Source organism: Chamaea fasciata, unplaced genomic scaffold (genome assembly GCF_029207755.1).
Source record: "Chamaea fasciata isolate MVZ Bird 193981 ecotype frontalis unplaced genomic scaffold, bChaFas1.0.hap1 SCAF_6, whole genome shotgun sequence".
Taxonomy (NCBI): Eukaryota; Metazoa; Chordata; class Aves; order Passeriformes; family Sylviidae; genus Chamaea; species Chamaea fasciata.
This window is the reverse complement of record NW_027094091.1, coordinates 58569301-58588633: the sequence shown is the minus strand read 5'-3', so window position 1 is coordinate 58588633 and position 19333 is coordinate 58569301. Positions and strand designations below refer to the sequence as shown.

Sequence of the window (19333 nt, the reverse complement as noted above, 5' to 3'; positions counted from 1 at the left end):
TTTACAGTTAAAACCCTAAAAAACTCCTCCTAATGTTATTAAGAGTATATGTTTTCAGAATGCTGCTATGCTTTGATCACATATTTATGGTCTGGCTATAGAAAGAGTCTCCACACAACTCCAACACTGACAGCTTTTCCCCGTGGAGCTGACAGCAAACATTTGAGGACACTCACCCTTATCTTGTCATCTGTTTCCATAGTGGCCTGCAGTCTCCCATTCACACTGAACACACAGAAGAGGCCGTTTTCATAATATATGACACAGTGGCCTTCTCTGGAAGCTTGAATAAGTTTTGGTCTCAGGCAGCTTTCGGGACCTTGTAATCTTTCAGGACCTTCTAATGTCCTCAGTAGATCTCCATTCATAGAATGTATGAGACATGGTCCTTCTAGTGAGACAGAATAGAACCTCAGGTTATTGATTTATACACTCAATTAAAGACATCATTTTTCAAATAATAACTCATGGCTTCTACTTGAATAGTCAGTATTATACTACTTTATAATGATTGTTACCATGTTTAGGTGAATTGCCTATGACTTTAAGGGTGCCAGACACTAAGATAAACAGCTTATCCCTTAAAAGCTTTGCATTAAGGTATTTTAGAGTGCCTAGATTGCCTTCTGTGGATTTTCTTTTAAAGCAGATAGTAGTTAATTTTGAGATTATTTAATTTTGAATAATTAATCACACTGATTACCCTTGAAAGGAGATTTTTAAAACACAAAGACACACACAGAGCTAAGGGTAATGAATTTACATATGCAGGTATTCCACAAGTGTATGTTCTCATATTAAGACTCTAAGCCATACATGACCCACTAAATATTTGCTTTTTTAACATATTTTGACAAATACCTGCTTTGCTTATAAGCCTCATGAGTTCACACGCATGAACACACTGTTCTGTTTGCACACAGAAATGCACACAGGCACAGACCACGAGTACACCCAGCTCTGAGGAAGTGTCTCTGAGTAGCTACTTTAGAAACACTAAAGTAGAAAGATAATAATTCCAAGAAATTTACAGGTTAAAAATAATTGCAGACAATTAAGCAAATAAGAGAATTATAAAGAATATCCACAGAATCAACATCATTCTTTATAATCTGCCTGCTAAAAGCACATCTTTGAGAACACAAATGGATCATATTAGAGGCTTTGCAGCCAAGATGAAAGAGCCTGAACAGAATTACCGGTAGTTTATACACACCCCTGATCAAACAAACAGTCCACACATTCTCTTTCTCTCAAAATAATTTTTGCTTCCCTTTTTTGAGAAGTTATCCATAACAGCCACTCTTCACCATCCTGGTCCTCAAAGCCTGTATCCAACTATGCTATATGCAATTACACACTGGATAAACAAACAGAAATACCAATCAGGAGGGAAACTGATGTGATTACCTCTTCTTATAAATGTCTGAACTACCATCAGGTTTAACATGTTTAAGATTCAAGTTCCATAGCAACTAAAAAAAAAGGTTAGAAATAAAGCCACCATAAATTTTATAAATTCTGCCACCTGAGACTATATTCCTCTTGGCATTAGGATTATAGCTTCACAAGAAAGAAATGACAGGAGCTACCTTACCTTTTGAACCACTTATTACCAGGCCAAGCTCAGCACAAATGGCAGCACAGGTGATCTCGTAGTCGTGTCCTGTCAGAACTGCTCGAGGAGTTGCGAAATCACCTTCAGTGAAAAAACAATAAAAGCAATCCTTAGTTACAATCTATTCCCAAAATCACTGCTTTCCATCACTGAAGCACCTTCTGTTTCCTTGGTCTTTGAGATCCTGTTGCTTACAAATCACTTCAATGCTCCTGTTTGCATATGGGAGTGTGGTACCCCTACCTGTGTTGTACAGCAGCAGCACTCTGCCTGCATATTTACTAACGCAGTAATATGAAAGTCAGGTGTGCAGTAAAACCAACCAAAGTTGGTTTCTCCTCCCTCTGTCTCTCCCTCTAATTTACATTTTGTGGAGGGAGAGACTTAAGTCAATTACTACCCTTTCCTACAACAGGCATCAATAAATGCAAGTATCGCTACAGTAGCTATCAAGAGAAAACACCTGAAGTGCCCAAAGATGAAGGAAAATTTCCAGTGATTGATTTTATTTTAATAACAATGCTGAAACCTCAGCCTGAAGTCTAGTTCTTTGCAAGATGTGGAGCTTGGACCACAGTCAATATGAATTTCCAATGAATTTACAAAAAAGTCCCACTCAAACCCAGCATTAATGCTCCTGTTATACATTTCTCTGCTACAGGAACTGTATTTGGTTTTGGTGATTCTTTTTATAATCAAACACATATGGATGGATACAAAAAAAAAAAAAAAAAAAAAGAATAATTGTACAACCGGCACATTTAAAGCAAAAAACATTATTTTCCAGGTCAAGGCAGAATAAGGGTAAGCAAATGCTATAAAGCCATTTAATAGTTTTATAACTTTGCTCACAGGTCATTCACTGCTCTTGTCCAGAGTGCTGGCATTTCACAAAAATTACAATCTTACTTTTGTATTACCATATAATTATCTCATTCACAGCATTCTACAAAGCATTTAAACTCGAAAGGATGTTTCTTGGGCAGTGCTGTCATGTAGTTTTCAAAAGGTTTAGAGTTTTTAAGCAGCAGGGAATAATTTCACTTCACAGTGAATGATGATATGTGATGCACCAATAAGGCAGTAAAGCAGAGGTACATTAACCTTTTTTTTATTCCACTTAAAAAAGAGGAGATAGTTTTACAAAGACACACAGTAATACTGGGACCAATTGACTCCATCAGTTACTAAATTAGCATCAATCCAATTACATTTGGGGTTGCAACTTTTTAAAAGAAAAACCCAGCATAATGACATTAATCTGTCCACGTAGAGCACCACCAGCAATACTGGTACTGAGCGTTACTAGAAATCATGGAGCTATACTTAAAGGGATAGCTTCTCAGACCCTGAATGTGTACACTGAGAGACCTTTCTGCAAAAGAGGTTTAAGATCTGGGCTTGCATAAATGTTTTTTCTCAGACCATTTATACCACCTCCCAAAACATCTGTGCAGCTGCCAAATTCCAGTGGCTTTTAAGTAAAGGTCATAATCTCTGACAAAGTCTCAAATCAAGAATTTTGACCTTTCAAAAATTTGATTTATTCTGCAGTTACTGTTACAATTTGTATCAGCAATATAACATCCTGAAAAGTAAATCTATCTATCTCTTCTTAGATATAGCCACTGATATTTTATATGTGTGTGCATACATGTACACAGCCAGGCATGTATGTTGCCAGCATTTCAAATGTGAACATGCTTTGGAGCAACTTGCTGAATTGTCCTAATCTCTTAAGGAACAGTCACTAGAAGCTGTCACTTTGGTTTCATATGATGTTTGAAAAAACAGACTCAAGTCCAGGAAGTATGGCAGACAGTTCAGGAGCAAAGGAAAAAACTCCCAACAAATTAGAAGCATAAGGGTGGATTTAATGACTTCTAGGTAAGTCTCAGGTGGCTGATCCTGTGAATTCTGCTCACAAACCTTTCAGAGCAAAGTTGCTCTCTTGAACTTTGATCCCCAAAACATGAGCTGGGCACCTCAGAAGATTCATAAATGAACTCTATGTAGCCAAGCCACAAACCTGCAGTTTTAGAGGAAATTGTAACAGCAACCATAAGAGTCTACCCAGTAACAATTTAATGTTGCCAACCCAATTCTTTCTCCCCGTCCCTTCCCAAGCCCTAGTATGTGGCAGCTTAGTGTGTTTAAAGGTCTTGTTAGTTTGTTTTCTTTTAAATGAGATGCCTGTGTTTGCAAAATTTTGATATTCTGGTTTTATTGCTTTCTTCTGCTTTCAGAAACTCAATTAATACATACTCGCATAGATCAGCAAGGAATTAATCTAACTATAGACTTCACATTAATGAAACTTTTGAAATCAGACAAGTTTTAAGTACACAACATTGCAGTAGGTAATGAATGCAAGATGTTGGAGTTAGAAGCACTTATGAGAACCAATGCCTGAATGAATTATTAGGACCTCCAGACAAACAAAATCATGAGAGTAAACTTATTGCTTACAACAACTACATTATCTTTATCTGCATAAGGCTGTCAGCAACTACATCCATTAAATGTAGGGGATAAGACCTTTATATATATATGCTCATTTTCTACTGCTTGATTTATCTCACAGTTCACAGAAAATAAAATTGCCAACATAACATTCACCGTCTTTTTTTTTCAGAATTTGGACTTGATTTTAAACATAACAGAGTATAAATCTACAGGTGGAAGGATCAGAGTTTCACGGTGTATCTACTGTTTCCTAAATTATATTTGAAATAAACACAAAAACAAAAACCAAACAACAAAAACAAAAAACCAAGCAAACAAAAAACCCAACCACTACCCAACCCAAACAAACAAAAGAAGAAGAAAACTAAGTAGTATCTTTAAAGACCATCAGAATTGAATAGATACTGTAAAAGAAGAGTCCTGTGAAAAGTCAGGCTGATTCCTTTGATAAGAATGTCAAGTATTTAGGGGCTTCCAAGCCTCTGATTTCCCAAATAATAGGGTCAGCTTAAAAGCTGGTCATAGAGCAGAACAGATTTCTTTAAAAGCTTTTAAACTGTTATTGCTTCAAAAGATTGTCATGGTTTTCAATAATGCAAAGAGAAAATTTTATTTTGCTGCTGGTTTAAGGGGCACCACTTCAAACTTTTCTAAATTGTTTTAGGAGAACAGACTTGCAGAGCCTTTTGAAAAGCTAGGGAAGTGACTTCAAAGGGAAGAGAGTCTTTGTCCGCTAAGCAGGTTTACGACCACTGATGCAAACCCTAAGTAAGGGCTGAAAAGAATACTCAGAGAATCTTTATGGAGATCCTTAAGGAAGATGAACAAGTCAAATGAAATTAAAGATAGTTCAAATCCTAGCACTAATAACCATGACACAATAGTTTTACAGATGTGCTTTTCTCAGTGTAGGATACAGTGATATCCTCAGACTATCCCATCACTGGATTGTTGCTTGGAGCAGAATACTGCAACATTCTTAATGCCACATTCCCATTGCTACAAATGCCATCAATGATTTATTTAAGTCACAGGAGGCACACATAAAGTTACTTTCCAGTAATGGACAGAATACTTTACCTTTGCAGCAACCATTCAAATTATTTCCAAAGAACTCACCTACATTCCAATAAATAATTTCTGCAAAGCTGTTTTCCCATAGAAAATAACATAAAATATCACTCTTACTTAAGTGACTAAAGTACATTTTAAATCATAAAATTCAAGCTTCAGAAGATAAAAGAGCACATCATATCATGTCAGCCTGTGGTGATATATCAGTGAAAAAATGCTAGGCTTTTGGAGACTATGTTTAAAAAGGAACAGTGGGATTACGGCAAAGTCAAAACTTTCTTCCAGTTTAATGACATCCAGAAGAAGAAAAGCCTTACTGGAGAGAACAAGAAATTGGTTTGTATTACTGGGTCTCTCTCTGCTATTTTTTTTCAGCTTTGGTGATGTTACAATACAAAGCAGGATCATGACATTTTAAATCCATCAGCAAATTCCTGAAATGGCTGCTTGCTTTATTTTCAGCACTAAGCTGTAAAAGCTGAGCCAAACACAAGAATTTATTTGAAGAAAAATACCCCCCTTAAAAAGAAACTAAATGAGAGATTAGCTAAAAAACTTACCACATGATGAAATATGAGATTTTCTTCCTACTATTTATGGGTGAGATAATATTATGCAACACATTAAAATATAAAATATTTGACTGTGCTTCTTTTTATGTTTCATGCTGAGAAGACAATTAATTATTTTAAGGCACAGAGACCTAAACAGCCATTTCTAAATTATTCTCTGATTGCAGAGGCTGTGGGGCACTTTTAAATGGCAAATTAATTATGCAATTTTATGTCAATATAAAATCCAAATTAAATGAAGAATTAGTTCATTTGTCTTTTTATCTATTTCTTGCAAAAGTGATTGAGTGCTTTCTCAGAATGATACATCAACCAAACCGAACTACACATGTGAGGAAGGCCTTCTAAAATTAATTTTTAAAATTTCCCAATTTGGAAGTTGCTTTTTATGATTAAAAAATGAAGAAAGCAATAAAAGGTTTGAAATAAACATGGGAAGTACAGATGTATGTACAGAATATAGGACACCTAGACAAAAATACTCTCAGCAAAATGTAGGTAAATCAAGAAAACTGCTTTTCTGCTAAGGTCCTATTTTGGTTATATAGCAGGCCTCAGACTTTTAATTGCACTGAAGTGATAACTGTCTAATATTATATAAAGTCTGTGCACTGACATTAGTTATAGATCACATAATCAGCCAAATGATTAGAACCCCATTTCACTGGCACAGAAAGTTACCTGAGGGATGAGAGATCTTACTTAAGTGATACTACACAAAATCACTTTAGTATTCCTAAAGCTTCATTTTGAATAATCTTTTTTTTTGTAAATAAGAATTTCTATATAAAAATATTTTATTTTCATACTATATAGGAACTTCATTGTTGTCTGGTTCTTCACATGACACTCCATCAGCATTTCCTCTTAATTCCTTTAAACTACTTCCCATCTGTTCAGACTTATTTTATCACAAAAAGTACAACCTTATGCCAAGATGCAAGTTTCAGTTTTGTAAAAATACACTTCAACCCTGTATTTTCTGAAAAAGGAACAACATCTTTGAACAATTTATCATTCTATCCTGAAGCAAGGTCTAAACATGCAAAGCACAGGAGATGCTGTAGTTTGTTCAGTAAGAAAAAAATACATTAGATTTATCTTGTAGGATTTGTTTCAGTAAATTTAAACAAGGAGGGCTTACTGCACTTCCCTCAGTGTCACTCAGTGCAACAAGTGACCAACATTTGTTCAGTATTAATGAGAGATTTTTCATATGTGCTGTGTCACAAAAAAATTACATTTTCAAAACAAACAGAATAAAGAAGATGATCTAAAAGGCTTCCATAAACTGGGTATTACAATTCAGACTTCAAAAGTCAATAATCCCCACTCTCTTAATTCCTACACCATGTGCAACACAAAACTTTCTGGATCAGGTTCTCCCTTAGTGGGGGTTCATCTGCTTCAAGTCCTGGAAGTCATTCAGCAGGACTCCTCCCACTGAACCCAGGCCTTTTTGAAGCCCCTGGAAAGTATCTGCAGGTGAATATTCAGGGTCAGAGTACACTAATATTTTAATATTTGCACCATCCCAACTTCATAAACTGTTACTTAAATGGCAGCTTTGAAGTTTTAGAACAATGTCGTTTTTGTCTGAGAATGTTCTAAAGCAGGTTTATGAATGGGCTTTTTTTGTTTATGCTGAAAAAATAATCTATTTTCTTCATATTTCTCTCTTTTGGTTTATAGTACCATTACCTAGTGAGTTCAAGAAAAAAGACAACAAACCTAAACAGAAAAGGAAAAAAAAAACAAACAAGCAATTATTTCAGTCAGAAATAGCAGCTACTGAGGAATTGTTGTAAGATAAACTAAGATAACTACATCTAGTTAAAACCTATACAGTATTTCATAACTTGGGCAAAATATAATCTGAGATGAAAGGTTTTCTATGACAACTCCACTCAGTTTGGCATATTTTTATGACGTTTTTATTTCCGTTTAATAAACTACATCAAAATATTTTTTTAAAGTCTGTGCTTGAGCTATTTGATTACTTTTATAAAGGTCATTTCAAACCAATACTACCACCAGTAGTATGCTGTACTGGAGAGATGCTTACCAATGTATCTGGGAGTGCTGATGGCATACACCAAGTTCAGAGAATACGTAAGTTAGCTGTCTTCTTACAAGTAACTCTTTAAACCAGATACTTTTTCAATGAGGCAGGCCATAACTCCAGTATCTCCATGGTGCTAGTGTTACTACTAGAATTTCAACCCAGAAACACGTAAAAAAATTATTTCTCACGCAAGTCAGGATTATTGTATTGATCAAATAATTTTTATAACATTTACGCTGTGATCTTTTTCTAAACTATAAACTGTTATATCTTCTGCACTCCTCTGTTCTGTCTTACATGGTATAGACTTTAAACTGAATGGTATTTTTTCTCAGCAAGCAACCGAGGTAAATAAAAGTGATGCATTAGCACATCACCCCACAACTCTGTATATGGTACATATTAAGGTTATACTCATTTACCATCTGAATATAATTCCTTTTACCACATCAACTATTAGTTGCAAGTCATAAATACAGCATCATTTTTCCTGGAACTCAAAGGTCTGTGCTGCATCATGGAGTATTAAATAACTTTATCCTGCTGGAAATTTCATGCATCCCGTTTTAGTAACACCTGAAGCTGGATACTGCCAAAACAGCAGCATCCAAAAACACATCCTGTGTTTCCAGTCTCAAAATACATACGTCCTTGGTTGCCTCAAAACTTGCTCTACAAAGTTTCTTTGAATTACCGATTGACAAGTCCTGAAACACACGCTGCTCTTAGCCAGCTGAAAACAAGGATGTTTACAACACTTAATACTGTAGGACATACTTTTAGCCAAAACAAATATTTCTGGCACACAAACTTACATGCTCATCACTACCACTGTGGCTATTTAGCTGCTTTCCAAACTACCTGTGAATGCTATTGCAAGTTCTTTTCAATGAAGACCTTGCCCCCACAGGTATCTATGACACGACTTTTGGCATTACATAAATGAAAAATTACATCTGGCTTGTGCGCCACCATTGCAGATTCCAGATATACCAGAATTCATCCACCTGTTATTCCTCATCTTTTTTTGCACAGTTTAATATGTGCAAGGTAGAACCATTATTTCTATGTGATTTACAGAGTACTTGGAGGCCTCCATACAATGTGGTTCAATGAGGCCTCAAACTCTTTGAGGTATCAATGTGTTACAGCTGAAAGAAGAAAGGACAGTGACCTTTTGTGGCTGCAGAATTTAAGGGTCTGTTCCAGATTCACGCAGATTGCCCCAGTCCTTGTTACCTGTGAAGTTACAGGGAACAGTTACAGCATCAGGGGCTCTGTCCACTAGCCTAGCATGAGGCTTTCAAGGCTAACATTGAACAGTGCAAAAAATCTTAGGTGAAAGAATATTTAGTGGTTGCTATGCTTTTCAAAAACATGTCACAGATACTTTTTCCAAGCTTTGTGGATCTTCTCTTTCATATACTTTGCACTGAACTGGACTTGCAACACACACAGAAAAATGTAACATTGTGCCTGTTAAAGCCCTTTATAGTAAAAAGAAAAAGGTACTCCATTTCTTTTTATGGTCCCACTTAACAAAACATGCCTGACCTATTTCTGTTTCAGTTCATATGTTGAACTTGAATTCACATTCTATTTTCTCATTGTAATTTCAACAAAAAGGATAAAAAATTATAATACAAACAAATTTTATTTTTGCCTCCAAAATGTGAATAGGTATTTTTAATTTTTACTAGATAGTGCTTAGCATCCAGTTCTGAGATCAGCTTCAACTGGATGCCAGCAGATGGTGCTGCAGGACTCTGGCTTTGCATATAACATTGTTCTGTCCTGCCATTTTTGAGAAACAAAGAATATTTGTTACATCTGCAGTAAAGCAACGTTACAATAACCCTGAATTATTTACTGGCTATTTTTTTAAGAAGGGCTCACACAATAATGTATAATATGCTTGCAGGGGTAAAAAAATAACAGTGCTATTGAGCACCTAAAGGAGCATGTGCAGACTGTCCTAAAACTCGGTGCTGGAGCAACACTCCTTCTTTCCTACCAGGCTGACTTCAGTGGACTATTGCCTTTATAGCTGCAGCAATTCCAAACATATTTTAGTATTTTGAGGCTCTGAAAATTTTTAGCTACTCTGGTAGACAGAAAGTAACAGTAATGGGAGAATTTCCATCACTAACTAGCCTGATTAGTGATTTATGGACATTTTGATACTCCTGCTACTTAGCAAGATAAATGAAAAAGGGAACACTAACAGGTAAGCTTTTTACAACTGTTTCCTAATTCAATTTTTAAGAGAAGCTGCTGTTAAGGCAATTACTTTCAAATTTTAAAAAATAATAATTAGAATTCTAAATAAATATTTATGCTACAAACATTCTTTGGAAATGTGGATCCTCATCTTCTGTACTTCCACTGGTTTTGAAACGAATTTTGAAAATAGAAGTCCAGATCATGCAGACCTGGGAACCAAGATGTAGGTTAATTCAAGTTGAGGACGAGGGAAGAGGGCAAAGAGGGATTTTTTGGCTACTGAGTTAACAGCAGACACATGACCTGCTTGAAATCAGTGTGACTGTTCACTGTGTGCAGAGAGAAGCATCTGTGCAAGTCCTCACAGAATTCAACTAATTCAACAAGATTAGTTTGTCTGAGTACAAAGAAATTGTAACACATGACATTATTCTTCAGTCAACCAACACAAAGATGCTCCTCAGGTATAGTTTCAAAGTTTAAATTGCTTGCATTGTCCACTTTAATAATTAATTATGAAGAACTCTCAAAAAGTTTAAATTTTACAACTGAAAAACGTCTGCAGCAGTTGATGAAATACAGATGTTTTACCTTTTACTGTGATCACCAATACAATTTAAATTAATGATTTCTCTAGTCTCAAGAGCATAGCTTTAATGTTAATAGTAAATAATAACTTTATAATATATACACTATACATATTGTATGTATTTCATAATAATATTAATAATGTTAATTGATAAAAGTCTTGCAGGTATTCAAATATTTATTTAGGAATTCTAGCTAAATAAAAATTAAACCAAAATGCAGTTTCTTTTAAAAGTAGCTTGGATAGGAACAAGACTGTTCCTCAGCAAGATACGAAATGTGATTAAATTTTTAACCCTTTGGGAGATTTCATATTTTGTAAATTGAAAAGATTATGCATTTAAAAAATTTGCATCTGAGGGAGATATTCTACACATTTTCAACAGCAAAACTGTTCAGTGAATCTTCCTAATTAAATCTTAGTTAAATACAGCAAGTGTATTTTTAAATATGAAATCAGGCGCTTACATTCACTCGAGTCCTGCTACACAGCTACACCACTAAACCCATTTATTTCCCACACTTCAGAATACCTGAATATAGTACCCTCTAAAAAATATAAAGCTATGCAATGAAAGCACCCCCATAGTCCTCGTGATGCAAATGTGATACATACAGAGAGTAACATTTTCTAGTTTTATGGGCTAACATAAAAGAGGTAATATAATTTGTTTTATTCACATATGTGTGGAAGATCAATGCAATAACTCAGAAGAGAGCCCATTAGTATTAGCAGTAGTGATACAGTTACACACAGACTATACATTTCATAGCACTGAAGATTTTTATCAGTGAAGCCTTAATTTCCTTAGCAAATTAAATTTCTAATTAAAAATATTTTGGTTTTTTCAAAACATGAAAACTAAAATCTAATTGTGGACACGTTTGTAGATATTTGAAAGCAACAGAACCATATCTTCTTTATTCTTTGAATAAAGAGCAAGAATAGCAGAAAAACACTTTATCTTCCACTAGACTATAGAAATGCCTACCATTTTTTAAGCACAAACCATTTTAGAAGTGTAAACAGTATTAAGACAAATTCACCACCACAAACTGTCCCTTCAAGAAAGTACATCCAAACAAAATAGCTACAGTGAAAAACCCAAAACCTTGAAGACAGAGATTTACATTCACTAGCATTCATGATTGGCCTTTACCTGGTCCATGTAGGTGAGGGATTATTAAAGAAAACTGGAGAAAATAGGATATTCCAACTACAAAATCATGTGTTCGTAAAGGAACACCACAGGTATGTGTGTAGAAACAGATTCAATGGCAATTTTTAATATGTAACAGCTAGAGATGACCTTCAAAATATGATTATAACCAATAAAGAAAAATTTAAAAACACCTTGCTGAAAGCAATTTACATGACAGAGGCAAAGATAAGAGAACGTTCAATACACTTTATAAGGAGGAGATCAAGGACAAGATAGTTCCTGAAGTATTTTGGGTAAACAGGTTTCAATAGATACAGAACATCCTTCTGTAAGATCTCATGGGCAGTTATGCCTACAGAAAATAAAGGAAAAGGTAGTAAGGATACTAATGAATGCAGCACAGGGATAAGGCAGACAAGATCCCAGCTGGCACAACTCAAGAGTTCTCCAGTGACTTTGACACAGGAAAGTCAGGCAGAAAGATCAAAAAAAATGAGGTATTTCTGAAACAGTGTAAGCAACAAGGTATGAGCAAAGAGACAAACCCCACAGAACCACACATAGATGAGATGTAACTAACAGGGACACCAGGAATACCATTCTAAAAACACAAAAATATGCCAAGTTTTCTCAAGAAGTTGGCTTGTCAGTAAGAGCAAGCAATACCACTAGATGATGCCACACAAAGGACTTCAAGAAAAGGTCAGTTGCAGTCAGACAGCAAACCCAGGTAAAACCAGCAGTGAAAACTGTTCTCTCAGCTAGAGAATACCTGAATGAGGTAGATGTTTGGCACTCAATTGGCCTGATAATAGTGAGTTGAGGACACTGTGACAATGAAGGTACATAATCCCAGAGTTGTAACAATTGTTTCATGGATATTTGGTGGGGTTCTGCAAGACTAAAAAAAAGTCTTGTGCTGTTTAAGAAGCAGGAAAAAGAAAAAACAGAGAGCAGTCCGCTTATTCCCAACAAACAAAAGAAATACTGGCAGAACATTTACATTTTTATATCTATACATACAATTTCCTACAAGAAAACAAGTAGATGAGTAACAGCGGATTTGGATTTGTTCTGCACAAATCACATCAAAGCTATTTTTTCTTGCAATGGCAAAGTAACAGGATGTGTTCAGGGAGACATCACGTATTTTTACTTTAGTAAGAATTCCAGCGCTGTTCCACTTAATCAATTTCTTAAGGAAAACAGGGAAGCACACATCCAGAAGATACTATGATACATTGGAAAGTTATATTCAGAAAGCTATTCATTGTCAAAATGGTAAATGTATCGATGGGCATTCCTGAACTGTGTACTAGCTGACATTTGCTTTAATGACCAATTTAATAGAATAAGACTGCAAAGTATATTTGCAGATATGAGTTGCTGCAAGGCTGCTGGAAGACAGGATGAGAATTCAAAGTAAGTTTGACAAATTGGAGAAACAGTCAAAAAAAAAAAAACCAAAAAACACTTCAGGAAGTTTGAAGATGAGATTCCATAGCTAAACTACACAGAGGAGACACAAGTGTGTAGATTCTTCAGAAAACGCTGAAATTCATACTGGCTCATGCCCTTAAAAGAATTGACAGTGTCATGGTGTTTTGAAAGAAACAGATATTCCCTGGGGATGTGAAAAGTACTGGTCTGTAAAACAGGTCCTTTTCTATTTATTACTGGAAAGGCTTCAGCTGCATTCCTGGGTCTACTCTGAGGAAGACACAAAAAGAGAGTAACACACAAAAAAAATCAGAGGTCTGGAAAAACATGACTTATGGCAAAAAACAAAGATTTGAGCTAATAAAGTTGGAGGCAAAGAATTGCAGGTCATGGCAATCCAAATAACTGGAAGTAGCTGCAAGAAGGAAATAATCTGTTCTTTACACAAAGGAAAAACAGATAAAAGATGACTGAATGCAACTGCTGCAAAAAGAACTGGATACTAGGCTGAACACTGGGAACAGACTGCTAAGGACGGGGCTTCTAAGGCCCAAAAATGTATTTGCTGAAGTTTTTAAGGGAAGATTGGACAAACGTCAGGGGAGACTGGTTTTGGCATAGTTAAGCCCTCATTGGGAAAAGAGAATAGATCAGGTGACCAAAGCTCCTGCCCGCCCTGTTTCCTATGGTTCTGTGATTACAAAGGAAAATGCGATCCCCCAGCCTAGGAAATGTCCAAACACCAGGAGTTGCCACTTGAGCTTCAAAGCGAAAGTGGGATCTGAAAGTGATGCTCACCATTTGTATGCAAATGAATTCTCTCATCTCTTTTCTCCAGCCCTCACACAATCCCTCCTCTCACCCCTCACTTCTCGCCCGCCCCTCCACCTCCTTAGGCTGGGCAAGAACAAAACACAGCATCTTTCCACAGCCCTCTCCCAGGAATCTCCACACATTCTACCACACAAGACCTGCTGCATAATGTCACATCTCCAAGTGGTGCCTTGGAGCCTCTAAATATGCAGAAGCCAACTTTGTGTGCCACAGATCACACATGGGCTCCAAGGAGTACCGAGGGGAGGGACACATCCTCTCCCTCCCACCTCCCCCAAGCCAGCCACATGCCAAGGAGAGAAAAGGAAAAGCCCCTTGCACTATGCAAAGTGACTTTACATCTCCACAGTAAATTATGCTAATTAATGTGAAAGCAAAACGGCTCAAGGCTATTCCAAAGGATATAACTACTTCAGGTCCTTCGCTCTGTTCTGAATTATTCCAAGGCTTGGTCAGAAATTGTCCCCAGAAACATTTTTGCATCAAAAAAGGCTTGTGCTCCCAAGTGGAGTAGTGCAACGCTTTAACATTTTCAAAACCAATTTATTTAGAAAGAGAAAAACTCTACATTTGATCAAAGAGCAAAATGAAATCTTTTTTTTTTTTCATTTCAGGTTTTAATTTGAGAAGGAAAAAGTTATTTAACCTAAATGTAATCAAGCTGTTTTGTGAAAAATAAAATAGTTTCCACCAGATGTGTCCCATGTAGAAATTTCCTATCTCTGAGACCTCAATTTGTCAGATTTGGTTTACATTGATCAATGCATTTAAGAGGTACTGGGGAGAAACTAAATAAGATAGTGATACTCCGTGGCTGTAACTTCTTTATAAAGTCAGCCTCAAAGTTAAAAGCTAAATTACGTAAATAATTAGTATTTCAGTAAGGTTTTTCTTCTGTTAGACCAAAATCAGAGGATTTTTCAATACAGTCAAGTTAGCCAGAAAATTGTCCTTTATAAAGAATACCAAGCCACTTATAAAGAATACCAAGCCACTCACTTATCATGTGTGCCATAGCCCACCTGGCTTTCCAACTTAAGTATCATTCTAAAACATGAATATACAGAGCCAGAGATCCAGAGGCCAGGTCTGTGAGAGTAAAGAAATCAAAAAAGTGAACCTAAATAAAATGTAACTGGTGGAATAACAGTTGCCTAATGGGATATTATTTAGAGTAGATGGATCATGTCAGCCTGCTGGCTGAAGTACATCTGAGGCAACAGGTACTATGAGAGGAGGAAAGAAACACTCCCTGGTTTAAATCCCTTTTTCTTGAAACTGCTCTGGAACCATGATTTGGTAAAGTACCAATAGATGCACATTGCTGTGAAGTCATCTTAAGGTGGACATTAGAGATAATTAAATAGAGAACAAATAGAAAAGAAATACCAACTTTGAGAGTATGTAAAATTCCAGTGAACAGTGCTCTTTGAATGCATGAATAAACTATATTTTGAGGTAAAAGAATCGTAAGCTTCAAATACAGAAAAACATGAGACCAGTTAAATATCAACCTCCTGCAAATGGATGGAAGTTACAGCTGCAGTAACAGGGCTCAGAACCCAAAAAGTCTGCTGGTGCTTTCAGTTTCTGACAAAATCAGAACTAAGCAGAAACAGCTCTTTTCATTTGTCTTTTCAAAAAAGTTTTTGACTGAACAGAGAAGCCTACAGACAGCTATTTCTGGGAAGAATTAAACACCCCAGATTACCATCTCTTTGAAGCAGGAACTGTCTATACCCATGTCAAGGACTACGCATAGTGCCACAAGATTCCGATTGATAACAGAGGTTTCCAGGCAGGCTGTATCACAAAAAAACCTTACATAAAGCCAGTTAGTAAACACAGGAGACATTGCAAGTCCCGAAAAGTCCAAGTCTGATAGAACAACAAGCACAGAGACTTACCAGGTAGCTACTGTTTGATTTTAAAGAGCAGCTAGAATTGCCTGGCATTACCTCTGAAAACTGCAAAATTCCAATAATTTAGAAATCTGCATTGGAGAGGACAGTCAATAGATTGTAACAAAATCTACATATTTGAGATAAATAGTAGGTACAGAACATCAGCAAATGATCTGCTAGGGTGATCAAGGAGCCTATAGCCTCAAGGTTTTGTTCACACAGCAGGCAAGCCTGGCAAATGTGAGACAAGTACAACTTCTCAAGGCACGCTTAGGAATCTGTAAACTCTTTGGAGTTTCCAAGTTCACGAGGTCTGCAAAAATAACACAGAGTTTGCATTTTCTTTAAATTGACAGTCTGCAAAATATGTATGAAGTATTCACAGAGATTTTTTTTTTCCCCTCAAGCAAAGTCATATTTATTTAAAGATGCTCATAAAACTCTGCTAGCCACTTGCCAGAAAAACTGCCATCTCTTGACCAAGGCTGCTTGGAAGGATAATAGGGATAGTTTCCACACATCCTCTGCCCTAAGATTCTGCAACTGTGTGAATTGAGCTGCATATTGTTCAACTTTTGAATGGCTTTCACAGTCAACATCAAATAATTTGCAAGTTAAATTCAGATATTCGTTCTGATATTAATTAGTTGTGCTTCTTCAAAGTCACTCACCGGATGCAATTTCAGTCAAGCCACCTCTGTGTTTCAAATTCAAGTGACTCCAGATGAGCAACAGATTGAATATGGAACACACAACTTCACCAAATTGATTAATTTGGAAGATGTCAGGTATTGTTTTGATTATATAAAACTGTGTGCCAGCTATAGCTGCAATATATGACAGATCTAATACCACTTCTTGCATTTCAGATGTCCATTTTGCCCTCTGCAGAGCAGTTTTTACTACTATTTAAACAGGGTCAGAAAAGACCTTAAATGAATGGAAGAAAACCTAAGAAATACTCTTCATAGGGCAGAATATCCTCTTCTTTCCCTTCCCTTCAGGGCATTTTTTTTCTGCTGAACAGGACCTCTATTTGGCTATGATGTTCCCTTCAATTTATGTATATAAGCTCTCACAGGTTGTCTTGAAAGCCCCTCATTCCTCTAAAATGGCTTACTCCAGGCTTTTTCTCAACTGCATGTCTGACTTTTTCTTTGCTTTGGGGATCAGAAATTAATTTTTTGTGTGTGTGGAGTGAAACTGACATAAACCAAGGTCACTTTCCACCTTTCCTGTTACATAATACAGGGTTGTACAGTCATAGTGGCTCACTGTATTTTATAGAGTTAAGAGAGAATCTTCATGAGTAAAAGACAGGATTCAGGAATTCCTGGGAAATGGTGCAAGATGGAAGAGAATAAACACTTTGGCAAGCGCAAGGTGAGTTTGGGTGGGGAGGGGTTAAAACTGAATGAGGCTGGAACAGGGTTACTCTGCCTTATCAGTTTGGTTATATGGTGTGAGCCCTGTTGCTTGCACTGGAATCAATCAGAACGCCTCGTACGTGATTGTGAGGATTGGGCATGTAGCATTCTACCTAAAATTCCATCCTATAAAGTGTTGCTCAAGGGCATTTTGAGACAATGTCCTCATAAACCAGGGAGGTTTATTTTGTTTTTTTTCTTACCTCTTGGGTTATCACCGATGATGTTGGTTTTGCCATTCCAGTACCAGAGCAGCAAGGTTGCATCCCGGGATCCTGAGAGGATGTAACAATTCCCTCCAATGTAGGACTCGGAACGAGCCAGACAGGTCACAACATCCCAGTGGCCAAACACTACTTGCATCAGTTTACCTGGAACACAGCAAATGGATTCTTTTAAAACTACCTTCTTATTCTAAGACAAATTAAATACATTATAAAGTATTTTAGAAATATTTTCTTTATCCAAAAAATTAAAAAGGTTCAAAATAGAACAGTAGTGGGGAGTACTATTTTTTCTTTATTTATTTGGTGGGAATTTATTTAAAAGTGCAGTAGTCCATATAATCCATACAAAAAAAATACTTGCAGTCTCTCAATATTATACTTTGTTCAAAAGTGGAACTGAGTTTGCTGAAGCTCAGGAATTGCAGATCTTGAGGAAGCACAATAAAGAACACACACACACACACTTTTCTCATGCCCCTACTCAGCCCCTTCAGGTAGCAGGGGCCAGGACAAATCCTGCACCCAATGACACAAGAAAGCGTGATGTGTGATGCCTCCAGCGTGTGACCCTGGCTTTCTCAGCCCAAATGACGATGCATCCATTTGTGCTTTGGGCTGAATAAAGAATGAGGAGGAACAGAAGGGAAAAAGAGTGATAGCTTTGTAAGGATTGGCAAGAGAGGTGAAAAAAAGAAACAGGAAATACAGACTACCGTGTTTCTGAATATAAATAAATAAAAACAAAATTAAATAAAAAGTTCTGAAAAGCATTTTATAAAATAGTAGCACAGATCAGTGTTGGGATCTAGCATATTTTAATAAAATATTTTGGTGCATGAATTAAAAACTATTGGTCCTTAATATGGGTAATAGGGAACAGTCCACAGCCTCTTTGTACACAGTACAAAAGCACTGTAAAAATATACATTGACTGAATAACAATTAATGGGAACAAAAGACTTAAGGGAGTGGTTCTTAGGAAAGAACAAAAATAGCATTAACAGCCTGATTCATAACAAGATCAAAAAGGTAATTGCAGTAAAGTGAAGAAAACCAGGAAAAAAACAACAGATATATATGAATATCTACAAAAAAAGAGGGGAAACTACTTCAGTAATGAAGAAAAAAAAAAAACAAACCAAGATGTAATTTAAAGGAAACCTGTACATCAGATCCAAAATAAAACACTGTCAAAATTTATCAGGCCAGCTCTAACCTTCCAAGGGAAATTGAGTTGAATTGCTACATATGAGCCATTTCTGAGTGGGCAAGAGCAAATCCCTGGCTGCACTCTTACCCACCTTGTAGTGCAAGGGTAAGTTACTCAGGGATCAAATAATTATGTGATATATTTTTCAGTTGTACTGACATTACCTGGGGTAACTTATACTTTTAGAATCCAAGTTTATGCTGTAAACATCACTGAGTTATAGAGCACTCCTTCTCAATTATTTCTAATTTTATAGGTTCTGTTCTAGAAAACAAGCACTTTACAAGGTTATTTCTGCCTGGTTAGTTTTATTTTGTTACTGTGCAGCCAAGGATTCAATGAATTTCATCAAAACAAAAAATAAGATTTTGCTATTTTATATTGCTAAAAACAATAAATGACTCATTTCATAAGAGTTCCTCAAACTTTCCCGTTCCCTTTTACATGAGCTATCCTCTCTATACAGTAATATCAAACTTTTCCATTTGCACTCAGACATCCCTTTTTGACAGAAAAAATTTT

General features: G+C 36.3%; 1 protein-coding gene across 3 annotated transcripts in view; it reads right to left on the bottom strand.

Moving 5' to 3' along the window:
- LRBA (LPS responsive beige-like anchor protein) overlaps nucleotides 1-19333 on the bottom strand; it is a 364153-nt gene that overhangs the window by 9516 nt on the left and 335304 nt on the right. For all 3 annotated transcript variants that reach the window (XM_066186497.1, XM_066186498.1, XM_066186496.1), the window contains 3 exons: nucleotides 17578-17745; nucleotides 1598-1699; nucleotides 177-391 (listed from right to left, as the gene is read on the bottom strand). In XM_066186497.1, the coding sequence (XP_066042594.1) occupies nucleotides 177-391; nucleotides 1598-1699; nucleotides 17578-17745 (485 nt within the window). The remainder of the gene's footprint in view (nucleotides 1-176; nucleotides 392-1597; nucleotides 1700-17577; nucleotides 17746-19333) is intronic.